Here is a 21,451-nt window from a genome sequence, read left to right as displayed (position 1 = left end):
TTGAGTCCTTTCTGCCCGTGGACGCTGCCGAGTGAGCATCATTAAAGTCGCCCCTCCCACCGCCATCATGTCTAAGTCAGAGTCTCCCAAAGAGCCTGAATAGGTGTGGAAGCTCTTCATCGGAGGTTTGAGCTTTGTTTTTTTTTTTTTAAAGATTTTTATTTATTTATTTGAGAGAGAGAGAATGAGAGATAGAGAGCACGAGAGGGAAGAAGGTCAGAGGGAGAAGCAGACTCCCCGCTGAGCAGGGAGCCCGATGCGGGACTCGATCCCAGGACTCCAGGATCATGACCTGAGCCGAAGGCAGTCGCTTAACCAACTGAGCCACCTAGGCGCCCGAGGTTTGAGCTTTGAAACAACCGATGAGAGTCTGAGGAGCCATTTTGAGCAATGGGGAACACTTACGGACTGTGTGGTGATGACAGATCCAAGTGCTCCAGAGGCTTTGGGTTTGTCACAGTATGCCACTGTGCAGGAGGTGGATGCAGCCATGAACGCAAGGCCACACAAGGTGGATGGAAGAGTTGTGGAACCAAAGAAGGCTGTCTCAAGAGAAGATTCTCAAAGACCTGGTGCCCACTTAACTGTGAAAAAGATTTTTGTTGGTGGCATTAAAGAAGACACTGAAGAACATCATCTAAGGGATTATTTTGAACAGTATGGGAAAATTGAAGTGATCGAGATCATGACTGACCGAGGCAGTGGCAAAAAGAGAGGTTTTGCTTTTGTAGCATTTGATGACCATGACTCTGTAGACAAGAGTGTCATTCAAAAATACCATACTGTGAATGGCCACAACTGTGAAGTAAGGAGAGCCCTATCTAAGCAAGAGATGGCTAGTGCTTCATCCAGCCAAAGAGGTCGAAGTGGTTCTGGAAATGTTGGTGGTGGTCGTGGAGGTGGTTTTGGGGGGAATGACAACTTTGGTCACGGAGGACACTTCAGCGGTCGAGGTAGCTTTGGTGGCGGTCGAGGTGGTGGTGGATATGGTGGCAGCGGGGATGGCCATAACAAATTTGGTAATGATGGAAGCAACTTTGGAGGTGGCGGAAGTTATGATGATTCTGGCAATTACAACAATCAATCCTCAAATTTTGGACCCATGAAAGGAGGAAATTTTGGAGGCAGAAGCTCTGGCCCCCAATGGTGGTGGAGGCCAATACTTTGCCAAACCAGAAAACCAAGGTGGCTATGGTGGTTCCAGCAGCAGCAGTAGCTATGACAGTGGCAGGAGGTTCTAATCACTGCCAGGAAACAAAGCTCAGCAGGAGAGGAGAGCCAGAGAAGCCACAGGGAAGCTACAGGTTACAACAGATTTGTGAACTTAGCCAAGCACAGTGGTGGCAGGGCCTACCTGCTGCAAAGAAGACATGTTTTAGACAATGCTCGTGTATGGACAAAAAACTGAGGACTAATTGTATAACAGGTTATTTTAGTTTCTGTTCTGTGGAAAGTGTAAAGCATTCCAACAAAGGGTTTTAATGTATTTTTTTTTTTTGTACCCATGTGGTTGATTGCTAAATGTAACAGTCTGATCATGATGCTGAATAAATGTTTTTTAGAAAAAAAAAAATTGAGGGGCGCCTGGGTGGCTCAGTCGTTAAGCGTCTGCCTTCGGCTCAGGTCAGGATCCTGGGGTCCTGGGATTGAGCCCCGCATTGGGCTCCCTGCTTGGCAGGAAGCCTGCTTCTCCCTCTCCCACTCCCCTGCTTGTGTTCCCTCTCTTGCTGTGTCTCTGTCAAACAAATAAAATCTTAAAAAAAAAAAATAATTGAATTTGAAGTTTTAAAAAAATTAAAATTCTAATGAACTATTAAGTATATGTATTTCTAATATATGCTGAGCAGCATTCTAAGTACTATAAATATACAACACTCAACATTCTATGTACCAGGCAATAGAGACAATTAATTACATGTTTAGATATGGAATCCCTTAAACTTATTACTGAAAAGAAAATTTAGGGGCTGGTTGGCTCAGTCAGTAGAGCATGTGACTCTTGATCTCAGGATCGTGAGTTCAAGCCCTGTGTTGGGGGTAGAGAGTACTCAAGAAAAATAATTACAAGGTGGACATTGTACCAAGTACTTTATAGACATCCATTCTCAGAGATTTACTGTGCCATGTCCTAGTCACTATGTTAGGTGATCAGGAAGTAGAAAAATAGTCTCAAGCATACCTTGTTTTACTCCACTTTGAGATACTGGTTTTTTTTGTTTCTTTTTATAAATTGAAGCTTTCTTGGAACCCTGTCAAGAGCCATCTTTCTAACTGCATTGGCTCACTTCATGTCTCTGTATCACATTTTGGTAATTACTGCAATTATTTCCAACTTTTTCCTTATTGTTACATATTTGCTATGGTGATCTATGATGAGTGATCTTTGATTTTACTACTGAAATTATTTTGGGGCACCAGAAGCAGTGCCCAAATAAGAGGGCAAAGTTAATAAGTGTTGTGTGTTCGACTGCTCCTACAGTGGCCCTTAAGTCTTCAGGTGAAATGAAGAGTTGCACGTCTCTCACTTTAAATCAAAAGCTAGAAATGATTAAGCTTGGTGAAGAAGGCATGGTAAAGGCCAAGATGGGCTGAAAACTAGGACAGTTAGCTAAGTTATAAACACAAAGGAAAAGTTCACGAAGGAGAGGACAAGTGCTACTCCAGTGAACACATGGATGGCAAGAAAGCAAAACAGCCTTACTGCTGATACGGAGAAAGTGTGAGTGGTCTGGATAGACTAAACCAGCCACAGCATTTCCTTAAGCCAAAGCCTAATGCAGAGCAAGGCTCTAATGCTGTTCAATTCTATGAAGGCTGAAGAAGTTCGGGAAGCTGCAGAAGAAAAGTTGGAAGCTAGCAGAAGTTGGTTCATGAGGTTCAAGTTTATTCCAGGACATAAAAGTACAAAGTGAAGCAGCAAGTGCTGATGTAGAAGCTGCAGGAAGTTACCCAGAAGAGCTAGATCATTAATGAAGGTGGCGACTATACTAAACAATAGATTTTCAATGTAGATGAGACAGCCTTCTATTTCCAGATGCCATCTAGGACTTTCATACTTACAGAGAAGTCAATGCCTGGCTGCAAAGGACAGGCTGATTCTTGTTAGGGGCTAATGCAGCTGGTGACTTAAAGTTGAAGCCAATGCTCACTGACCATCTGAAAATCCTAAGAATGATACCACACTTACTCTGCCTGTGCTCTGCAAATCAAACAACAAAACTTGGATAGCACATGTTTACAACATAATTTACTGAATATTTTAAGCCCACTGTTGAAATCTACTGCTCAGAAAAAAAAAAGATTCTTTTCTAAATATGACTGCTCATTGAAAGTGCACCTGGTCACCCAAGGGCTCTGTGGGAGATGTACAAGATTAATGTTGTTTTCATGCTAACACAGCATCCATTCTGCAGCCCATGAATCAAAGAGTCATGTAGACTTTCAAGTCCTATTTAAGAAATACGTTTTGTGAGCTATAGCTGCCATGGATAGTAATTCCTCTGATGGACCTGGGCAAAAGTGTAAACCTTCTGGAAAAGATACACCATTCCAGATGCCATTAAGAACATTTACGATTCATGTCAAGAAACCAAAATATCAGCACGAACAGAAGTTAGGAAGAAGCTGATTCCAGCCCTCAACGGTGGCTTTGAGGGGTGCAAGACTTCAGTGGAGGAAGTGACTGCAGATGTGGTGGGAATAGCAAGAGAACTAGAATGAGAAGTGGGGCCTGAAGACGTGACTGACTTGCTGCAATCTCAGGATAAAACTGTACTGGATGACGAGTTGCTTCTTACGGATGAGCAAAGAAAGTGGTTTTTTGAGATGGAATCTACTGGTGAAGATGCTGTGAAGACTGTTGAAATGACAACAAAGGGTTTAGAATATTCCATAAACTTAGTTGATAAAGCAGCAGCAAGGTTTGAGAGGATGGACTCCAGTTTTGAAAGAAGTTCGACTGGGGGGACGCCTGGGTGGCTCAGTTGTTAAGCGTCTGCCTATGGCTCAGGTCATGATCCCAGGGTCCTGGGATCGAGCCCCGCATTGGGCTCCTTGCTCAGTGAGGAGCCTGCTTCTCCCTCTCCCTCTACTGCTCCCCCTGCTTGTGCTCTCTCTCTCTCTCTGACAAATAAATACATAAAAATCTTTAAAAAAAAAAAAAAAAGAAGTTCTACTGGGGGTAAAATGCTATCAATAGCACTACAAGCTACAGAGAAATCATTTGTAAAAGGAAGTCAACGGTTGGGGCAAACTTCACTGTGGTCTTATTTTAAGAAACTGCTGTAGCCAGCCCAACCTTCAGCAACCACCATCGCCCATCCCTCAGAGGCCATCAACACCGAGGCAAGACCCCCCGGCAGCAAAAATAGGACCACTTCGTTGAAAGCTCAGATTATGGTTAGCATTTTTTAGCAATATATTATTTTTTAATTCAGATATGTGCATTGTTTTTTGAGAATAACACCATGACACACCTAATAGACTACAGTAGAGCGTAAACGTTACATAACTCTTCCATGCTGGCGACACAAACTCCTGTGATTCACTTTACTGCAGTCATCGCTTTTGGCGGTGATCTGGAACTGGAGGGGCAATGTCAGGTCTGTGTGTATCGGCCTGATGAAATAGATAGTCGACTCACTCCCACTGTCAACTAAGGAAGTGGGTTTATTGAGGATAAGAGGCCCCTGGTCTCAGAGCTAGAAAATGAGAATGAGGATGCAAGGCCCAGTTCCAGCATTCAAGCTTTTAGCTGTCCTTGTGCATTGCCTATTTGGCATTAGCCTGCAAGCGCCAACTATTACTTTGTTTGTGTGTGTGTAAAACTTACTTGGAGTAGTGCTTGTATTTCTTTTGCTTTTTCTAGGTTTGGAAAACCCATCTGTGTAGAGAGGCTTCTTTCTTTCTGAAGGTACCTTTGAATCTTCATTACCTGAATTGAGAGATACAGAACTAATCAAAGATTTCAAAACAAGTTCTTCCTATTAACAAACGTCTAGTAGTGAACACTACATCAAAAACTAATGATGTAATGTATGGTGATTAACATAACAATAAAAAATTAAAAAAAAAAAAAGAAACGTCTAGTAGTTGGGGGGGTGCCTGGCTGGCTCAGAGTGTACGACTCCTGAATTCAGGGTTGTGAGTTTGAGTCCCACATTTGGTGTCGAGATTACTAAAATAAATGAAACTTCAAAGAAAAAAAAGGTCTAGAAGTTTTTTTTTTTTTTTTTTAAGATTTATTTACTTGACAGAGAGAGACACAGTGAGAGAGGGAACACAAGCAGGGGGAGTGGGAGAGGGAGAGGCAGGCCTCCCGCGGAACAGGGAGCCCAACACGGGGCTCGATCCCAGGGCCCTGGGATCGTGACCCGAGCCGAAGGCAGATGCCTAACGACTGAGCCACCCAGGAGCCCCAAAGGTCTAGAAGTTAACATGAGGGTATTTTCATGTGATGAGGTCTGCAAGGTGGTGGGAAAAATGAGCACAAAGAATGAGTTATAGCATCACTACAATTTTAGCTCATATGCTTCAAGCAGGAAGAAATTTTATGCTTCCTGTATAGAAGTTATGTAAATATATCAGAAATTTAAGGGGTGCCTGGGTAGCTCAGTCGGTTAAGCATCTGCCTTCAGCTCAGGTCATGATCCCAGGGTCCCGGGATCAAGCCGCGATTGGGCTCCCTACTCAGTGGGGAGTCTACTTCTCCCTCTCCATGCCCTGCCCCTGGCTCATGCTCTCAAATAAATAAATAATAAAAGAAATTTAAGAACACTTTTTCAAAACTTTTGCTATGAACAGGTTATTGTAACTAGAATGATACAAATCACACAATCCTGGGATGGCTGGCTGGTTCAGTTGGTAGAGCATGTGACTCTTGATCTCAGGGTTGTAAGTTCGATCCCCAAATTAGGCGTAGAGATTACTTAAAAATAAAATCTTTAAAAAAAAATTACCCAATCCCACCAACCTAAGAAACATCCTTACCATGAGCATTTTGGCATATTTCCTCCGGCCCTCCGCTTCCATACTGGTTTTTATTCTTTAAATCTAGCTGTAATCATGGTGTATGTACTAGCCATTTTCTCTCACTTACAACAACATTCTGTTATCTTTTTCAACTTGAGGAAATCTACTTAAAAATATCCAAGTGGGGGGCGCCTGGGTGGCTCAGTTGTTAAGCGTCTGCCTTCGGCTCAGGTCATGATCCCAGGTCCTGGGATCGAGCCCCACATTGGGCTCCCTGCTTGGTGGGAAGCCTCCTTCTCCCTCTCCCACTCGCCCTGCTTATGTTCCTGCTCTTGGTATCTCTGTCAAATAAATAAATAAAATCTTAAAAAAAAAAAAAAAAGTCCAAGTGGGTTTTCAAGAATTACTATTTATAATCATGTCACTCATACTAAAGGTTTCCCAATGCATCCATAAGACATCAAAGAATTACTGGGTAGAGCAGGAGGGGCTGCAGGAGTTTCTGCTTGGAACTTGCCTCCAAAACCAGAAAGGTAAAGTTCCATGCAAAACAGGATATTGATGGAGTCAGAGTCACACCTCACCAGATACTTATTACAAATGGGAAAAAAAAAAGCAACTTCCCAAAGGAGTAACTTAGCAGGGTGATCACCTGTTAACAAGCCACCATCTGTGCCTTCTGGGGGGCACTGAGGATTACTCTGTGGGATCCCTGCTACAGGTGCTGGATCTAAATCTAACCTTCAGCACATATTAGACAAATCAAGGCTGAGGACCCCCAAAATTGGCCTGTATTAAAAAATGTAAACATTAAAAAAAATCCTCAGAGACTTCAAGGAAGACTGAAGAATGTTCCATATTAAAGTAGACTAAAGAGACATGACAACGAAATCCAAGAGCCAAGATTTTCCTTTGCTTTAATGGACATGACTAGAGTAACTCATGAAGGGATGAAGCGATGCCTGGGTGGCTCAGTCGGTTAAGTGTCTGCCTTAGGCTCAGGTCATGATCCCAGGGTCCTGGGATCAAGTCCTGTATGGGGCTCCTTGCTCAGCAAGGAGCCTGCCTCTCCCTCTGCTTGTGCTCTCTCTCGCTGACAAATAAATAAAATTAAAAAAAAAGTTTTCTTTAACAACAAAAAAATAAGGAGTAACTCATGAAACTTAAATAAGGTCATCTATAGAACAGACAAGCAATTCTCACACTTCTGGTCTCAGAATGTTATACTCTTAGAAATTGTGGAGGACCCCCCATTTTTGTTTACATTCTATCAGTATGTGCCAGTAGGTATTACAATTAAAACATTAAAAAATGTTTGATACACTAAAAAACAATGTACTTGTTTAACAAAAACATTTATGAAAAATGGCTAAAATTTCTAAAACAAAAATAGTGAGAAGTTGGCATATTTTCACCGATTACTTAATGTCTGACTTAAAGACAGCTGGATTCTCTTAGCTGCTTTTGCATACAGTATATTATGATATATTGTTTTAAGTATATATGAAAACAAATCTTGCCACAAACAGGTGGTTGAAAGGGGAGAGTATTGTAATATTAAGCCTTTTCAGAGAACTGTGGATATTCTTTTCTGATACTATGCTAAGTACCACTTGACAAATGGTAGTTTCATTTCTTTTCTTTCTTTTTTTTAAAGATTTTATTTGACAGAGAGAGAGACAGCCAGAGAGGGAACACAAGCAGGGGAGTGGGAGAGGGAGAAGCAGGCCTCCCGCCGAGCAGGGAGCCCGATGCAGGACTTGATCCCAGGACCCCAGAATCCTGACCTGAGCTGAAGGGAGATGCTTAACCAACTAAACCACCCAGGTGTCCCGACAAATGGTAGTTTCTTAAAGGTTAGTTGCAATGTGGACTATGAATCCTTACCAATGAGCTTTTTGTACTCCATACATTTGTGAGAGAAAGTCCTGTGTTTTTTTGTTTTATTTTAAGCTCTAGGCCCAAAATGGGGCTTGAACTCACGACCCCGAGATCAAGAGTCGTGTGCTTGGGACACCTGGGTGGCTCAGTCCGTTGAGTGGCTGCCTTAGGCCTGGGTCATGATCCCAGGGTCCTGGCATCGAGTCCCACATCTGGCTCCTTGCTCGGCGGGGAGCCTGCTTCTTCCTCTCTCTCCCTCTGCTTTGTGCTCTGTGAAATAAATAAAATCTTAAAAAAAAAAGAGTCGCATGCTCTACCAACTCAGTCAGCCAGGCAGGTGCCCCTAAAACCTGTGTTTTAAGAAACACACGCTGAAGTATTTAGGGGGCAAGGAGCACATTTCTGCAAATTACTCTCCGGGAACAAAATGTAGACAACACTTATACGGATGCATATGTGTATATAAATATAAACAGAGAAGGACCAAGGTAAATGTGGCAAAATGTTAACATTTCGGTAATCAAGAACAGAGCAACACTTGGTACTGTTCTTGCAACTTTAAGTCTGAAATTATGTCAAAATAAAAAGTTAAAAGAAACAAAAAAAAACAACCTCTTACCAGAAACTACGTGATCCTATTTTTGTTCTTCCAACAGCTTGTGTTTCATTAGGGGAACTTAATGCACCCCCCTTGTTTCTCCACGCCCTTGAAACCGGGTCCTGCAGCTAAGTCTCCCTGACAAAATGATGGCTGCAATAGCAGACACTGGTAATCCCACCTCCACTTCTGACTCTTCGTCACATTTCTATCTTGCTCTAAATCATGATTTTAAAGTGGGTTTATGAGGCATATGCATCTTAATCCCCCAGGGTGTTGATCAAAAATTGCAGGCTCGCAGGCTCAGTCAGAATCAGAAACTGTACCTCCAGCAACTTTCTACATTTGGTAAGACATTCCAAATTCTGGGGCACGCGGGAAGGCTCAGCATTAGAAGTTCTGCGCATAACTGCGGGGAGGCCACGGGAGTGGGTCCCCTTCTTTCTCCACCCATCAGGCGCCGCCTCCGGGGCGCAGACAGGGCTGTGGCGGGGACGCGAACACGAGACACCGCAGCGGTTGGCGGGCTTCCCGGGGAATGAGATCATAAAGCACCCAGTCCTGCTAGGTCTGGGGGAACTGAAGTTTTCTGGTCTCACTGAAACAAACTTTTAGTTGACACAGTTTAGGGAAGAGGATTTTAGAAGGTTAGAGACTAAGAACACCCCCGGGGAAGGGAGACTTTGCGGCCCCCTTTCCGCGGTCGTGAAGGAGCAGGTACACAGCTCTGCACAGGTGTCCGGAGCAGGCCAGAAGCACGTTTTGTCCACGTGGAGATCAACTTCCCAGCTACCACTCTTCCGCTGGTTTTTCCACAACAGTACTGGAGAGGACTTGTTGGGCTAGTGTATTTGGTTTTAACTTCTGCTGTAATTGTAGAACACTTAGTTCTACAGCATGGTGTCTGGGTTGAACTGTGTTCCTCAGAAAGGTAGGTGGAAGCCTTAACCTTTAGTAACCCTGATAGGACCTGAGGACAATGCGTCTAGTTTGTGGTTCTTTGTTATGGCAGTCCTAGGAAATGAACGCACAGGGGTACCCCTAGGAATTTCAGGGTTTCGTTTTGTTATTTTGGCATACCATTTATTCTTCTTTTTACTGAGGAAACGGCATTCTCCTCTCCTTGGCTCTCATCTGGTGGTGAAGGAACTTCTGCAACTGTTCTGAGATCCTGGTTTTCCTGCTTCTCTTGATTCTGCAATTCAGCGTGATCACTTATTTTTATCTCTGAATCATCCTGCTACAAATGTTAAAAGGGAATAAAGGATTTAAATGATAAAAAGTCACCACTGCCTTCCAAAGACAGACACCCACACTGAAAAGGGGCTAAAGGAAGAAAACTAGGAGAATTAGATTTCTGGGGGGCAGAGTTGGGAACAGGACATACTAGGGGGCCACTGAAAAGCTTAAAAGGCAAGATTAGCTCTCCTAGGGACTATATGGAGTTAGAAAATAAAAATTAGGACTGTGTCTTGTAAAGTTACATTTGAATGAGATGATAAAAAAGAATAAAATCAGAGTCCTCTCAAAGTAATTGAGGGAAGCCCCTGGCTAATCATCTGACCATTATGCTGAATGACCAACTGAAGAGTGATCAACTAGGTCTGAAGCTAGTTGAAGAGGACAAAAAAAAACTTACTAATGTTGGTTTCTCTTCCCTTCTTACTAGCCCTCACTTAAATGAGCACTTAATTCTTTCATATTTACTCAATATTTAATTTGTGCTCAATCCTCAGTGAGTGCTTCTCACTCTGTATGATGACCAGTCTAGACTCGGGTCTGTGCTTTCATGGAGCTGACAGCACACAGAGTTTACAACCACTGGATGTCATGAGGAAATTCAAAGAGAAAGTTTCCTAAGAATATACCCATTTTGGCACAGGTGGTGGTCAAAATTTGCACACATCCATTCACCTGGGAGTCAGGTTTCCTGTGGACCGTCCTGCACCTTCTCCTGGTTTTGGTGCCATGGTCAACCGGCTCCCTCTCAGCTTGTTCCTGGCTGCCACTCTGCATCTCAGCCTCGTCACAAGATGATGCAGAAGTTTGACTTCCGTCCTGAAAAGAAAGGCATTCATCTGCCATGTCCTATTTTTAGAGTTATGATGTTCAGGAAGAATCAGAATTTAAACTGAATAAAAAACATTTTACAAAAGGTAATTTTAAAACTCTCTTATACTAAAGGTATAGGCCAGGACAAGAATTTTAGAGCATTTGAAAAGAAACAATCAGGGGCACCTGGGTGACTCAGTCGGTTAAGCGACTGCCTTTGGCTCGGGTCATGATTCCAGGGTCCTGGGATCGAGCCCCGCATCGGGCTCTCTGCTCCGTGGGAAGCCTGCTTCTCCCTCTCCCACTCTCCTTGCTTGTGCTCTCTCTCTTTGACAAATAAATAAATAAAATCTTAAAAAAACACAAAAGAATCACATTTAACTACCCCAGCTTAAAAACTAGGCTAGAAAAGCGTTCCAAGTTTTCTTAATGTGAGTAAATAAGCAAATTAGCATTAATTTTTTGAATATACACAAAGCATAGTACTAGGCAGTATGCTCTAATAACTATAGTTAATATCAAAAATTTATTGGGCTAAGTATTCACATGGGTTATCTCATTTATTCCTCAAAGCCTATGCGAGAGGTATTAACATTATCCCCAGTTCGGAGGGGGAACTGAGGCTTAGAGAATCTAAAGTAACTTGCCCAAGGCCAAAACAAGGGAGTAGGGTAAGAGTGACACGTGTGCCACCATAAACTAAGAGAGCCCCGGTATCAGAACAGTGTGGTACCAGTGGCAGAACATCCCTAACAGAGTCTGCGAACGTAGAACTCACTGTTCCGTAATAGTCGCACTTCATACTAATGGGGGAAAACGGGATTCATGATTCAACACAGGATGCAGAAAAAACTAGCCATGCTTTTTTTATCTTTTTGGTGGGGGGAGGGAAAAGCAGCCCGATTTTCTTTCACACCAAAACACAATCTGGATGGGTCAAAGATTTGAACGTAAAAATGAAGCTATCGAAGCACTAGGAAAAAACAAGTGAGAAATGATCATGAGTATGAGGAAGGCCTGTCTTCACATAGGAGACGCTCGATTTGCTTTTGGTGTTTTTGTTTTTCTACATAAATTCTAATCAGGAAATAAACTAATATTACACACCGGTGGCTGAAATAATTAGGAAGTACTGAAGAGATTCTAACGGAGAGCCGGCCCTCCCATTTCTGGGGCCTCGCTCCAGGCGGGTCCTTCTGCATCACGCGCGGGCTGCCGGTGGGCCACGCATTTGTACCTGCGGCAGCTGTTTCCAGAGCCTAGCACGGGCCGCAGTTTAGCTCACTGGTCCCGCTCCCCTCTCCCATCTTCTTCCTAAGAGCACTGTACCCCTTCATTCTATTAGTTACCTTTGCTGCTCTAAGGGTTCTGGAACCTTTACATCTTGTCCCACACCTACACAAAACCTCCTGTGAAATCCAGGTTCAGATTCCTTACACCTCTTTTCACCTCCTGTCGTCCTTTTCTCGCAAAGTCTGTCATCTATTCTCTAGGTTAACATTTATAGCTTGTTACATAACCTTCATTGAATCATCTGTGCCGTGTCTGTGTAGCTGAATTCTAGTTGATAAGTCATTAAGTTTTTTGTAAGGCTTTTCTTCTTGCCCCCTTCAAGCTTTTGTTTTCTGGGCCATCTGGGTGTCCTTCAGGGTCATCTTTTTATCTTCAGCTCTCTCACACTGCAGGCTTCCCCTCAAATGTCTGGTGACTGTAGGCTATCTATCCTATTTCAAAAAAACAAGAAAGACCTCCTCAGGGGCTTGGATGTGTGGCAGGGTCTTGTCTACTAGGGTCCTTCGGTGGGGAGGAGGCTGTTACGCAAGGGAATCCTTGAAATGCCAGAAGACAGAGGCCTTAGCCTGATGCCATCCAATTCCCTTACAGAGAAGCCCCCCAGTATTTTACACGGCCCCGACACCTGGCGCTCTGCACGTGGGAGTGGTGGCTAGAGTGCTTTGTATCCTGATTTTTCACTCCCTCTCACGACGCTGCCTGGACCCAACCCTCTGAGAGCTGATTTAGTGAGGCCTATATACCACCATTTGTAAAAGGCTCCTCAGATGATTCGCCCATATATCCTGCAACGGGAACCACAATATAAATGTGTGGGAAGTCCGAGAATAAGGAGCTCAGAGAACGGCAGGTTTTAGACAGAGGTAAAATATAACAAAACTGAAACGCTTGCAAATGATGTAAGGTCCAGGACGAAGAGTGGCAAGCAAAGCTACAGGAGCTAAGGAACAAGGAGACAAGCGTGGTAAAGGACATCCAGATGCACCTGTGAATTCACCCCAAAGAAGGTCAGCAAATGACAGGTGAAAACAGGTAAATTCAAAGGTAGGGATACATGAGCGTAGAAAGAGGCTATCTGGAGCACATTTCCCAACTCCCTGGAGAGTCATGGGGAAGAAAAACAAACTGCTTCCCCTACACAAGTGACACCCTCATGTTACATGTATCGTTGGACTGCAGACACCTTTAAAGTACTTATTTAGGGCGCCTGGGCGGCTCAGTCATTAAGCGTCTGCCTTCGGCTCAGGTCATGGTCCCAGGGTCCTGGGATCGAGCCCCGCATAAGGCTCCCTGCTCCGTGGGAAGCCTGCTTCTCCCTCCTCCTCTCCCACTCCCCCTGCTTGTGTTCCCTCTCTCGCTTTGTCTCTGTCAAATAAATAAATAAAATCTTAAAAAAAAACAAGATTTGAGAGAGAGAGCACGAGTGAGACAGCACAAGCCAATGGTGGGGGAGCAGCAGAGGGAGAGGGAGAAGCAGACTCCCCACTGAGTGGGGAGCCCGATGCGGGGCTCGATCCTGGGACCCTGGGATCATTATCTGAGCCGAAGGCAGACGCTTAACCAGCTGAGCCACCCAGGCGCCCTAAGCTCACTATAGATTCAACACTTAGGAATTCTTTATTTTTTTTTTTTAAAGATTTTATTTATTTGACAGAGAGAGACACAATGAGAGAGGGAACACAAGCAGGGGGAGAGGGAGAGGGAGAAGCAGGCCTCCCGTGGAGCAGGGAGCCTGATGCGGGGCTCAATCCCAGGACCCTGGGACCATGACCTGAGCCGAAGGCAGACGCTTAACGACTGAGCCACCCAGGTACCCCAGGAATTCTTTATCTGACTGGATTTGGACTATCATCATGCTCTGGCAAAATTTTTTCAAAATGGAATGGCCCCTGAGATGTTGAATTTGAAATATGGTAGATGATTTTACTCTATTAACTACCATCCAAACTAAAATCTTGATTTCAAATGGCACAATCATGTATCCTTAATCATTAAAAGAATTATATAGAGAGACGGAGACTTAGTTGATGTAAAATCTTAAAGCTAGAATTCAAAATTAATCCTTTTTTAAGTTAATCAAACCTGGAATCAAAAGAATTTTGCCCACATTTTTTATTTTTATTTATGTTTATTTTTTAAGTAGGCTCCACACTCAGCATGAAGCCCAACGCAGGGCTTGAAAACACGATCCTGAGATCAAGACCTAAAATGAGATCAAGAGTTTAATGCTTAACTGACTGAGCCACCCAGGGACCCCAAAAGAATTTTGAATATTAACTAAACAGTTTTAAATGTTTATAACTTGGAATAAAGTTACAGAGATGATAAAGACGGGGGTGGGGCTGGATTTTGAATTCATGTTTATACTTACCTTCATTTCCAGATAGATGATGGATGCTCTTCAAAGTCCAGGGCCTTAAGGCCTTTCTGGATTTTCCTCTATTTCGAGTTTAGAATCCTGGCCCTAATGCAGCATCCACGGACTATGTCAGGTCCTGTGAAAACCTTCAGTCTAAGGCCCCCTCCCCCATCACTCTGGTTTCCAGTTCACCACAAGCCACTCTCACAGGCCCCCTAACATTCAATTCAGCAGAGCAGATGTTATTTCCATTTAAAGAATAGGAAACTGAGAATTAAGGCATTTGAGTTTTGCAAGATCACATAAAAAGAAATGACAGAATGCTACTTAACCTGGATTTTGGGGGCTTCGAATCCTGTTCCTTCCTTGCTGATACCAAGCTAGCTCTTGTAAGTTCTGGCAACTAGTAATTAATTAACCTTTGCATTTTTATGAGAATATCTTATTCAACAGGTTACTCACTACTAGGTAATTTCTTTATAACAAATATCAAAGGATTTATTTTTACCAATAATGATCCCTTTGGGGATAAATAGCATGTCTTAAGTCATCACTAGCTGTGTTTACCACTCATTAAATATAATTGTTTTAGTACTTAACAGGTGTTAAAAAATATTACTTACGCGATTATCATCTTCTTTTTTTACCTCGTGTTTAAGGTGGGCTTTCAAGGCTTTTAACAACTTGTCTGCCTGCAGGAGAGTTAAAGAGTTTATCAGTAGGGCCAAAAATCAAGTAAGCAAAAAAGAAAGGTTAGTAACTTTCCCTTTTTTAAGGATAATTATTCTCCTGTTCTTGTACTCCTCAAATGTCCTCTGGGCAGGCTCCGGATTACCAAGACAGAATTGCCACCCCCGATTTCACACAACGGGGACGTCAGACAGGGAAAGAGGCAATGACGACAGACACACTGGGCTAAGCACCAGCATGAGGACGCCCAAGCTGTTGTGCAGAACACAGGTGGGCTCGGCCAAGGTCTGGACTGCCGGGATAGACTTGAGCAGGTAACTGGCCACACCAGTTCTAAGACAAAGACATGATGTCTGTAGCTGCTGAGGTCTGAAAGATGAACATGACAGCGGTGGCTGTCAGGGAAGGGGTAAAGAAAATGCATGGAAAGGCAAGAATGGAGTTTGGGGAACTCAAGTTCAGTGTGGCTGGAGCATGGAGCTGTTCAGGGAAGGGGAGAGAAGGCACTGGGAAAGTGGGCAGGGGCCGATCCCACCAGGCTTTGTAAGGCTGTTAAGAGTAGGAACTTCACCCTCAGAGCAAAGGGCAGTGTCTGAAGAGTCTGTAGCAGTGCAGTAAGTGACCAATTCTCCATTGCTCAGAATGATCACTCTCGCAGGACAATGTGCAGGATGCACTGGATGGCAGAAAGATGGAAGCCAGCAAAGCGGCTGGGAGGCTGGTAGAGGAAACCGGGAAGGTCCCGTGGCCTGAGCTAGAGCAGGACTAAGGCAATAGGGACAGATTCAAAATCTTTTTAGGAAGGACAATCAGTATGAACACAGGGGTTGAGGAATAGTGAAACTGTATTACACCCAGGTTTCTGGCTTGGGCAGCTGATGGAACATGGTGCGGGTCTCTCAGATCAGGAATGCCAAACACAGGCAGGCTTCGGGGGGAGGATGGTTACAGGTCCCTGGGGGAAAAGGACTCTTAGTTTCTCTTCTCACCCCGAGAAACCTTCCCTTCCTGCATGAGAAATACTAATCTGATTGGTTATATTTTCTTGTGCTTGTAAAAGGTCAAGCGTATTGGCTGGGTTGTCTTTTCCTCTTCTTCCATTCAGCCAGGCAGCGGAGAACCAGAGGTTTCCTTCTCACTATGGGCCCAGCCACCACATCTCATACCATTTATCATTGGGCGTGTGTCCAGGACAGAATGGCAGAGATCCAGATTTGGTTTGGGCTTTAGGGGACAGGAGAGGCTGTGCTTAGGGTGTGAAGCACATCCCCCAGCTGGTTTACCATATGCCCTAAATCAAGTTCTCAGGCACCGTACCAGCTAGTAATAAAGTGGTGCGTATTTTCTACCACTGTTGTTCCTTGAATCTCTCTTGGGGTCTTTTCTGTGAAGGGGGTGATTGGCAGGGCAGAATTCAGGCATTCTTGGTTCTTTGATCATTTTTTCCCCCAACCACTTCATTGAGGTATGGTCGACATACAAAAAGCTATAGATAGCTAATATACACAATGTCATGTGTTTGGTGATAAATATATACCCGTGAAACCTTTATCACTGTCATAAACTTATCTGTCACCAATAGTTTCCTACCACCCCTTTTGGGTTTTGTCTTTTTTTTGGGGGGGGGGTTTAAGAACACTTCACATAAGACCTTAGCACATTTGTAAGTATACCATACAGTAATGTTAATTGTAGGCTCTATACTGTACAGGTTTCTAGACTTAAAATACCACAAAAACCTCATCAAACATGTGACAATGATGAAACAAGGTGCCTGTGGCAGAGACAAGGCAGGGCATCAAGCAGGCTGAATGCTACAGGCAATGCTCAAGAGCGCTGAGCGGGAGTGCACGTGTTAGTAGCAGACGTATTCCCTCATCCCCTTGGCAAGCATGTGCCATGCTGCACACTGTTCCAGGTGCTGGACAGACAGTGCTGAACCAGAGGGACAAGGTCTCCACTCTCTAGGAACCTCCAGTGGAGGCCTACTGGGCAAGTAGTCTATTAATGAAGCTCAAAATAAATGATCAGAGGTTATCAGAAAATTAAATTGGGGACTGGGGTAGGGTGCTACCTGAGTTGGGAGGGTCAGGAAAGGCCTCTCAGAGGTGGTGACTTTTAAGCCGAGATGTGAAAAAGAAGAGGCAGCAGGTGAAGATGTGAGGAAGAGCATCCCAAGTAGAGGGTGCACCAAGGCTTGAAGTGGGCTGGCGAATTGTAAGGACAGAAAGACGCCAGTGCCGGGGAGCATGTGAACACTGGGGTGACCGGGGGCCGGGAGATCAGAGATGGAGCCAGAGGCCGGGTCAAGTAGAGGGGTATAGGCCATGGCAAGGTGTGGATTTCTTCCTTGTACCTTTTTAATTTTTTAAAGATTTATGTATCTTAGAGAAAGAGGGAGAGCGCCTGGGATGGGGGTGAGGCGGGGGTGGTGGTGGTGGCAGGGGGGAGGGGGAGGGGGAGGGAGAGGGAAACTTAGGCAGAATCTTTGCTGAGCTTGGAGCCTGATGCAGGGCTCGATCTCCTGATCCTGAGACCATGACCTGAGCCGAAACCAAGAGGTGCATGCTTAACTGATCGGGCCACCCGGCGTCCTTGCTTATAACTTTTTATTAATAAAATGTCAAGTCCAGGGGCGCCTGGGTGGCTCAGTCGTTAAGTGTCTGCCTTCAGCTCAGGTTATGATCCCAGGGTCCTGGGATCGAGCCCCGCATCGGGCTCCCTGCTCCGCAGGAAGCCTGCTTCTCCCTCTCCCACTCCCCCAGCTTGTGTTCCCTCTCTCACGGTGTCTCTCTCTGTCAAATAAATAAAATCTTTAAAAAAAAAAAATGTCAAGTCCAGGGGCATGTGGGTGGCTCAGGTCATGATCCCAGAGTCCTGGGATTGAACCCTGCATCGGGCTCTCTGCTCATCAGGGAGCCTGATTCTCTCTCCCGCTCTGTCCCTCTCCCCTGTTCATGCTCTCTCTGTCTCAAATGAATAAATTAAAAAAAATTTTTTTTTAAGATTTTATTTATTTCAGAGAGTGAGAGATAAGAGAGAGCACAAGAGCACCTGAGCAACAGCAGAGAGGGAGAAGCAGACTCCCCACTGAGCAGGGAGTCTGACTCGGGGCTCGATCCCAGGACCCTGGGATCATGACCTGAGCTGAAGGCAGACGCTTAAACCAACTGAGCCACCCAGGCACCCCAAATAAAAAAAAGTCATGTCCATAGAAAAGTTGAAATAGTATTAATAAACACTCTTATCCTCCCTACCTAGATTCAGCAGTCATTAATAGTCTCATATTTGCTCTATAGTTACATGTTTCTCGCCAACCTATTCGAAGGTAAGTTCTAGCCAACACAATACTTTCCCACTAAATACATCAGCCACATCTTCTAAAAATAAGGAGCTATTCTACATAACCTCTAATGCATTATCATACCTAGGAAAAATATTAATTTCCTAATATCCTTTGATATGTAGCCCACAATCAAATTTCCTCAATTGCCTCGATTTTTAGCTGTTTTCTTTTTTTAAAAAATTTCCCTCCAAATCAGGATCAAACCAAGTTCCTCACATTACATTTGCAGGAGTCTGGATTTTATTTTAGGTGTGAGGCAAGTCAATGGAGGGCACTGAGCGGAAAAAGTGGTGCCTTCTAAGTTTCAAATATTGCCTTGATTACAGGAGAATAACTACTGCGAGGCCAGAGTGAAGGCGGGAGAGCAGCAGACAGGCTGTGGCCCAGGTCTGCAACACTGGTGATGGTAAACAGAGGTCAGATTTCAGGAGTGAAAAGTGGTGAAAGTGGTCTGAGCAAAAAGGAGGATTCAATCCTGCCGAATAGCAGGGTTGGATAGAGATGTACTACAAGCTCTGGAAGATGCAGAGCCTGGTGGCCTTGGTAAGCTCAATTTCAGGGAGAAAGAACAGAGAAATTGAGCAGAAGATGAAGGACAAGTGGTCAGGAGAGGTTTTTGTTGTTGTTGTTGTGTTTTTTTAAGATGCGGAACAGGAAGACTTGATTGCATCCGTCATGGAAATGAGCCTGCTGAGTGGGAGCAACTGCTGGAGGAGTGGAGCTAATTGCAGGCGTGTGGCCCTGGAGGCGGGAACAAGGATCCACTGGCACCACCCGCAAGGCTGCCCTTAGGAGAAGGTAAAGTGTAAGGGGACAGATGTGATAGCCTGAGGGTTCGATGGTGGAAAGATGAGGTAATGCTCTGCCGACTCCATCTATTTTTCCAATGACCTATGAGCAAAAGTCATCAAGTGAGGGAAGGGAGCCAATTTGAGGCAACATAGGAAATAAGTGTCCTCAAAAATGGGAAAGTTAATGACTACTAAGGAAGCATCCGGGGATCAAATGCTCATTTTACAATTTATGGTCATAAATATAAGTTCAGTCAACAAGGTTAGGTGATTTTCTCCAGGCAGGGCCAGTTGGTTGGGTACAGAAAAAAGGTGGGGGGTGGGGGAATAACAGCAACCCCATTCTTATACCCAACAAAATTAACAATACCTTAATTTAATAACTAGTTCAAGTTTAATTTCCTTTAATTGTCTCAAAACTGTCTTTCTGTAGTTGCTTATAATAAAGCCTTACGCGGTCACCTTTGTCTGGAAAATAGTACCTCTAAATAAGTACTGACACCTACCGTGTGCCGGAGACTGTGCCAGATAGGTAAGGGGTGTGTAGTGCCCAGAAATACTGCACTATTCGACTCTATGAAAGCGGGGGGTAAATTGGCTAACCCAGATCAGGTCACTCAAGAGAACAACAGGTGGGGCTTTTAGGAAAAGATCTCCGTTGCAGTAGCTCTTCAGAGACCCAAATGATTGTAGGGTGTTAATGTTATCCAGAGCATTGAAATCAGGAAGCCTCCACTGTAACTGTCCTGCCACCGTCTGGAGCATTATTCTAAGCACTGCCAACAAGTGACTGAAAATAATTCATCATCTCCCAATAAAATGTACTGCACTTAGTGTTATAAAGACCTTCCAAGGAGCATGGATGAGATTCTTGTTCAAGGAACTTAACTTGTAGTGGAAAGGATAATGTAATACACAAATAACCAGAGTGCAAGGTGAAAGCCTGCAAGTGCTCAAAGAGAGTACCTGAAATTAAACTGCTTTAAAAAGCACATAGGGCTCCTGGGATTACTGGGGTGGCAGACCCGTGGCCAAGGGACCAAAGAGGAGGAAATGAAGAGCCAAGTCAGTGATACTTCTGTTGGACTCTGAAGAGCAGGTGGGAATTATTAATGCAAATAAAGAAGAGGGAGAGAGAAGGGAATCTGAGGCCAAAGGGTCAAAATTAGCAAAGGCAGAAAGATGGACTAAGGTGCCAGGTGTACAGGGACCAGCACAGGCCGGATGCTATGCTGTCTTGGATAAGATTCCAACCAGACTGCAAAAAGCTTAAGCGATGGATTTCAGCTAAGGAATTAAAGCTTTGTTTATGAAGTAGTAGCTCAGAAGTATCTCCAAATACACTCCTTTACTATTAAGCCCTAACAGGTACCTGGGTACTGATAATTTTAACTCCCTTAAAAACACTTGTAATGCCTGATTTAGGCATTCACTGTGTAAATACCACACCCTACAGAGTACCAGTAAGTATTTTGTGGGAAAAGTCCACTAAAGAATATATAAACCCCAGTCCCAAACTGAATCCCCACCTTTTCCCCTTATCGTTTTGCAGCCTCGTAGTCAAAGACCTTACAGGTTTTGAAAGAGAACACTACCACAATGGTAATTATAAATGAACAATCATTCTAGGTCAGGACTGAATTATAAAAATTTGTCCATGGGGTTGTCCTCTAAAAGTCATCCTTTTTTTCCAGGTCCTCCAATAAAGTATTAAGAGATTTGGGGCACATTTACAATTCACAGAATTGTTAGTTTCGAATTTTCCAGAAGCCAAGGCAATTATTTCCGCGACTGGCTAACAACCTGAATTAGACACGGCATCCCTGAGTTTTCTGGCCCTGCATTTCCTAAATTAATTCCAGAGTACTTCCAATGACATCAAGCCGAACAAACCCTTCTGAAGTCAAGGCCTATGTGAGCCCCCCCAAAATCAGCCCCAAAATAAGGTGAACGCTATGGCCCCCTTTCCGTTTTTTGCATAGTTGGAGGGACAGGTGGCTCAGTCGCCGGGATTCCCGTTCGGTCCCTTCCCACCAAGTCTACCGCAGGCCGCTCACCCTGCCCTGCCCGCTACCGGCTCCGTACCCTCAGGTTAGCTCGGAGGCCCAGATTCTTGGCTAAGTTCTGCAGGTCGCTGTACTTGAAGGAGTCCAGCTCCTCAAGGGAGGGTACGGCCATGGCAAGCTGCATCCAGGCGACCACGCAGAGGACGCGTACTCCAGGGTCGGCAGCGAAGTTCGAAAACTCTGGCGCCACTGTAAGCGTTGGTTAAACCGAATTTTATAGACAGTTTAAATTGAAAATGCTCCACTTCTATTGGTTAAAAATGCCCTGAAGGCGGGGTTTCCTGGCGTTGGCCAATAGAAACCAAAATTCTCCACCCCTCAGACGCTTGTTTTCCCCTCACCCCTCAACACCACTTTGGCGCCGAAGGGCGTGTCCAGGCCGAGTGGTGGGGCAGAGCCGCCCCT

General features: G+C 44.4%; 1 protein-coding gene and 1 pseudogene across 3 annotated transcripts in view; one reads left to right on the top strand and one right to left on the bottom strand.

Annotated features, from left to right (window-relative positions):
• NUSAP1 (nucleolar and spindle associated protein 1) overlaps nucleotides 1-21,363 on the bottom strand; it is a 35,539-nt gene extending 14,176 nt beyond the window's left edge. The window contains exons 1-5 of one of the 3 annotated variants that reach the window (XM_027572695.1): nucleotides 21,066-21,363; nucleotides 14,777-14,845; nucleotides 10,364-10,507; nucleotides 9,530-9,644; nucleotides 4,832-4,933 (exon numbers count right to left, since the gene is read on the bottom strand). In XM_027572695.1, coding sequence (XP_027428496.1) covers nucleotides 4,832-4,933; nucleotides 9,530-9,644; nucleotides 10,364-10,507; nucleotides 14,777-14,845; nucleotides 21,066-21,170 — 535 coding nt within the window. In that variant the 5' untranslated portion in view covers nucleotides 21,171-21,363. Of the gene's footprint in view, nucleotides 1-4,831; nucleotides 4,934-9,529; nucleotides 9,690-10,363; nucleotides 10,508-10,687; nucleotides 10,728-14,776; nucleotides 14,846-21,065 lie in introns of those variants that run through there. The other 2 variants (XM_027572694.1, XM_027572696.1) reach the window with 2 other exon arrangements.
• LOC113910453 lies at nucleotides 68-1,241 on the top strand (annotated as a pseudogene).
• Nucleotides 21,364-21,451: the final 88 nt, after the last annotated feature.

This window comes from Zalophus californianus, chromosome 6 (assembly GCF_009762305.2).
Source record: "Zalophus californianus isolate mZalCal1 chromosome 6, mZalCal1.pri.v2, whole genome shotgun sequence".
Taxonomy (NCBI): domain Eukaryota; kingdom Metazoa; phylum Chordata; class Mammalia; order Carnivora; family Otariidae; genus Zalophus; species Zalophus californianus.
Note: the sequence above shows the minus strand (reverse complement) of the source record. Positions and strands in the feature narration are given on the sequence as shown.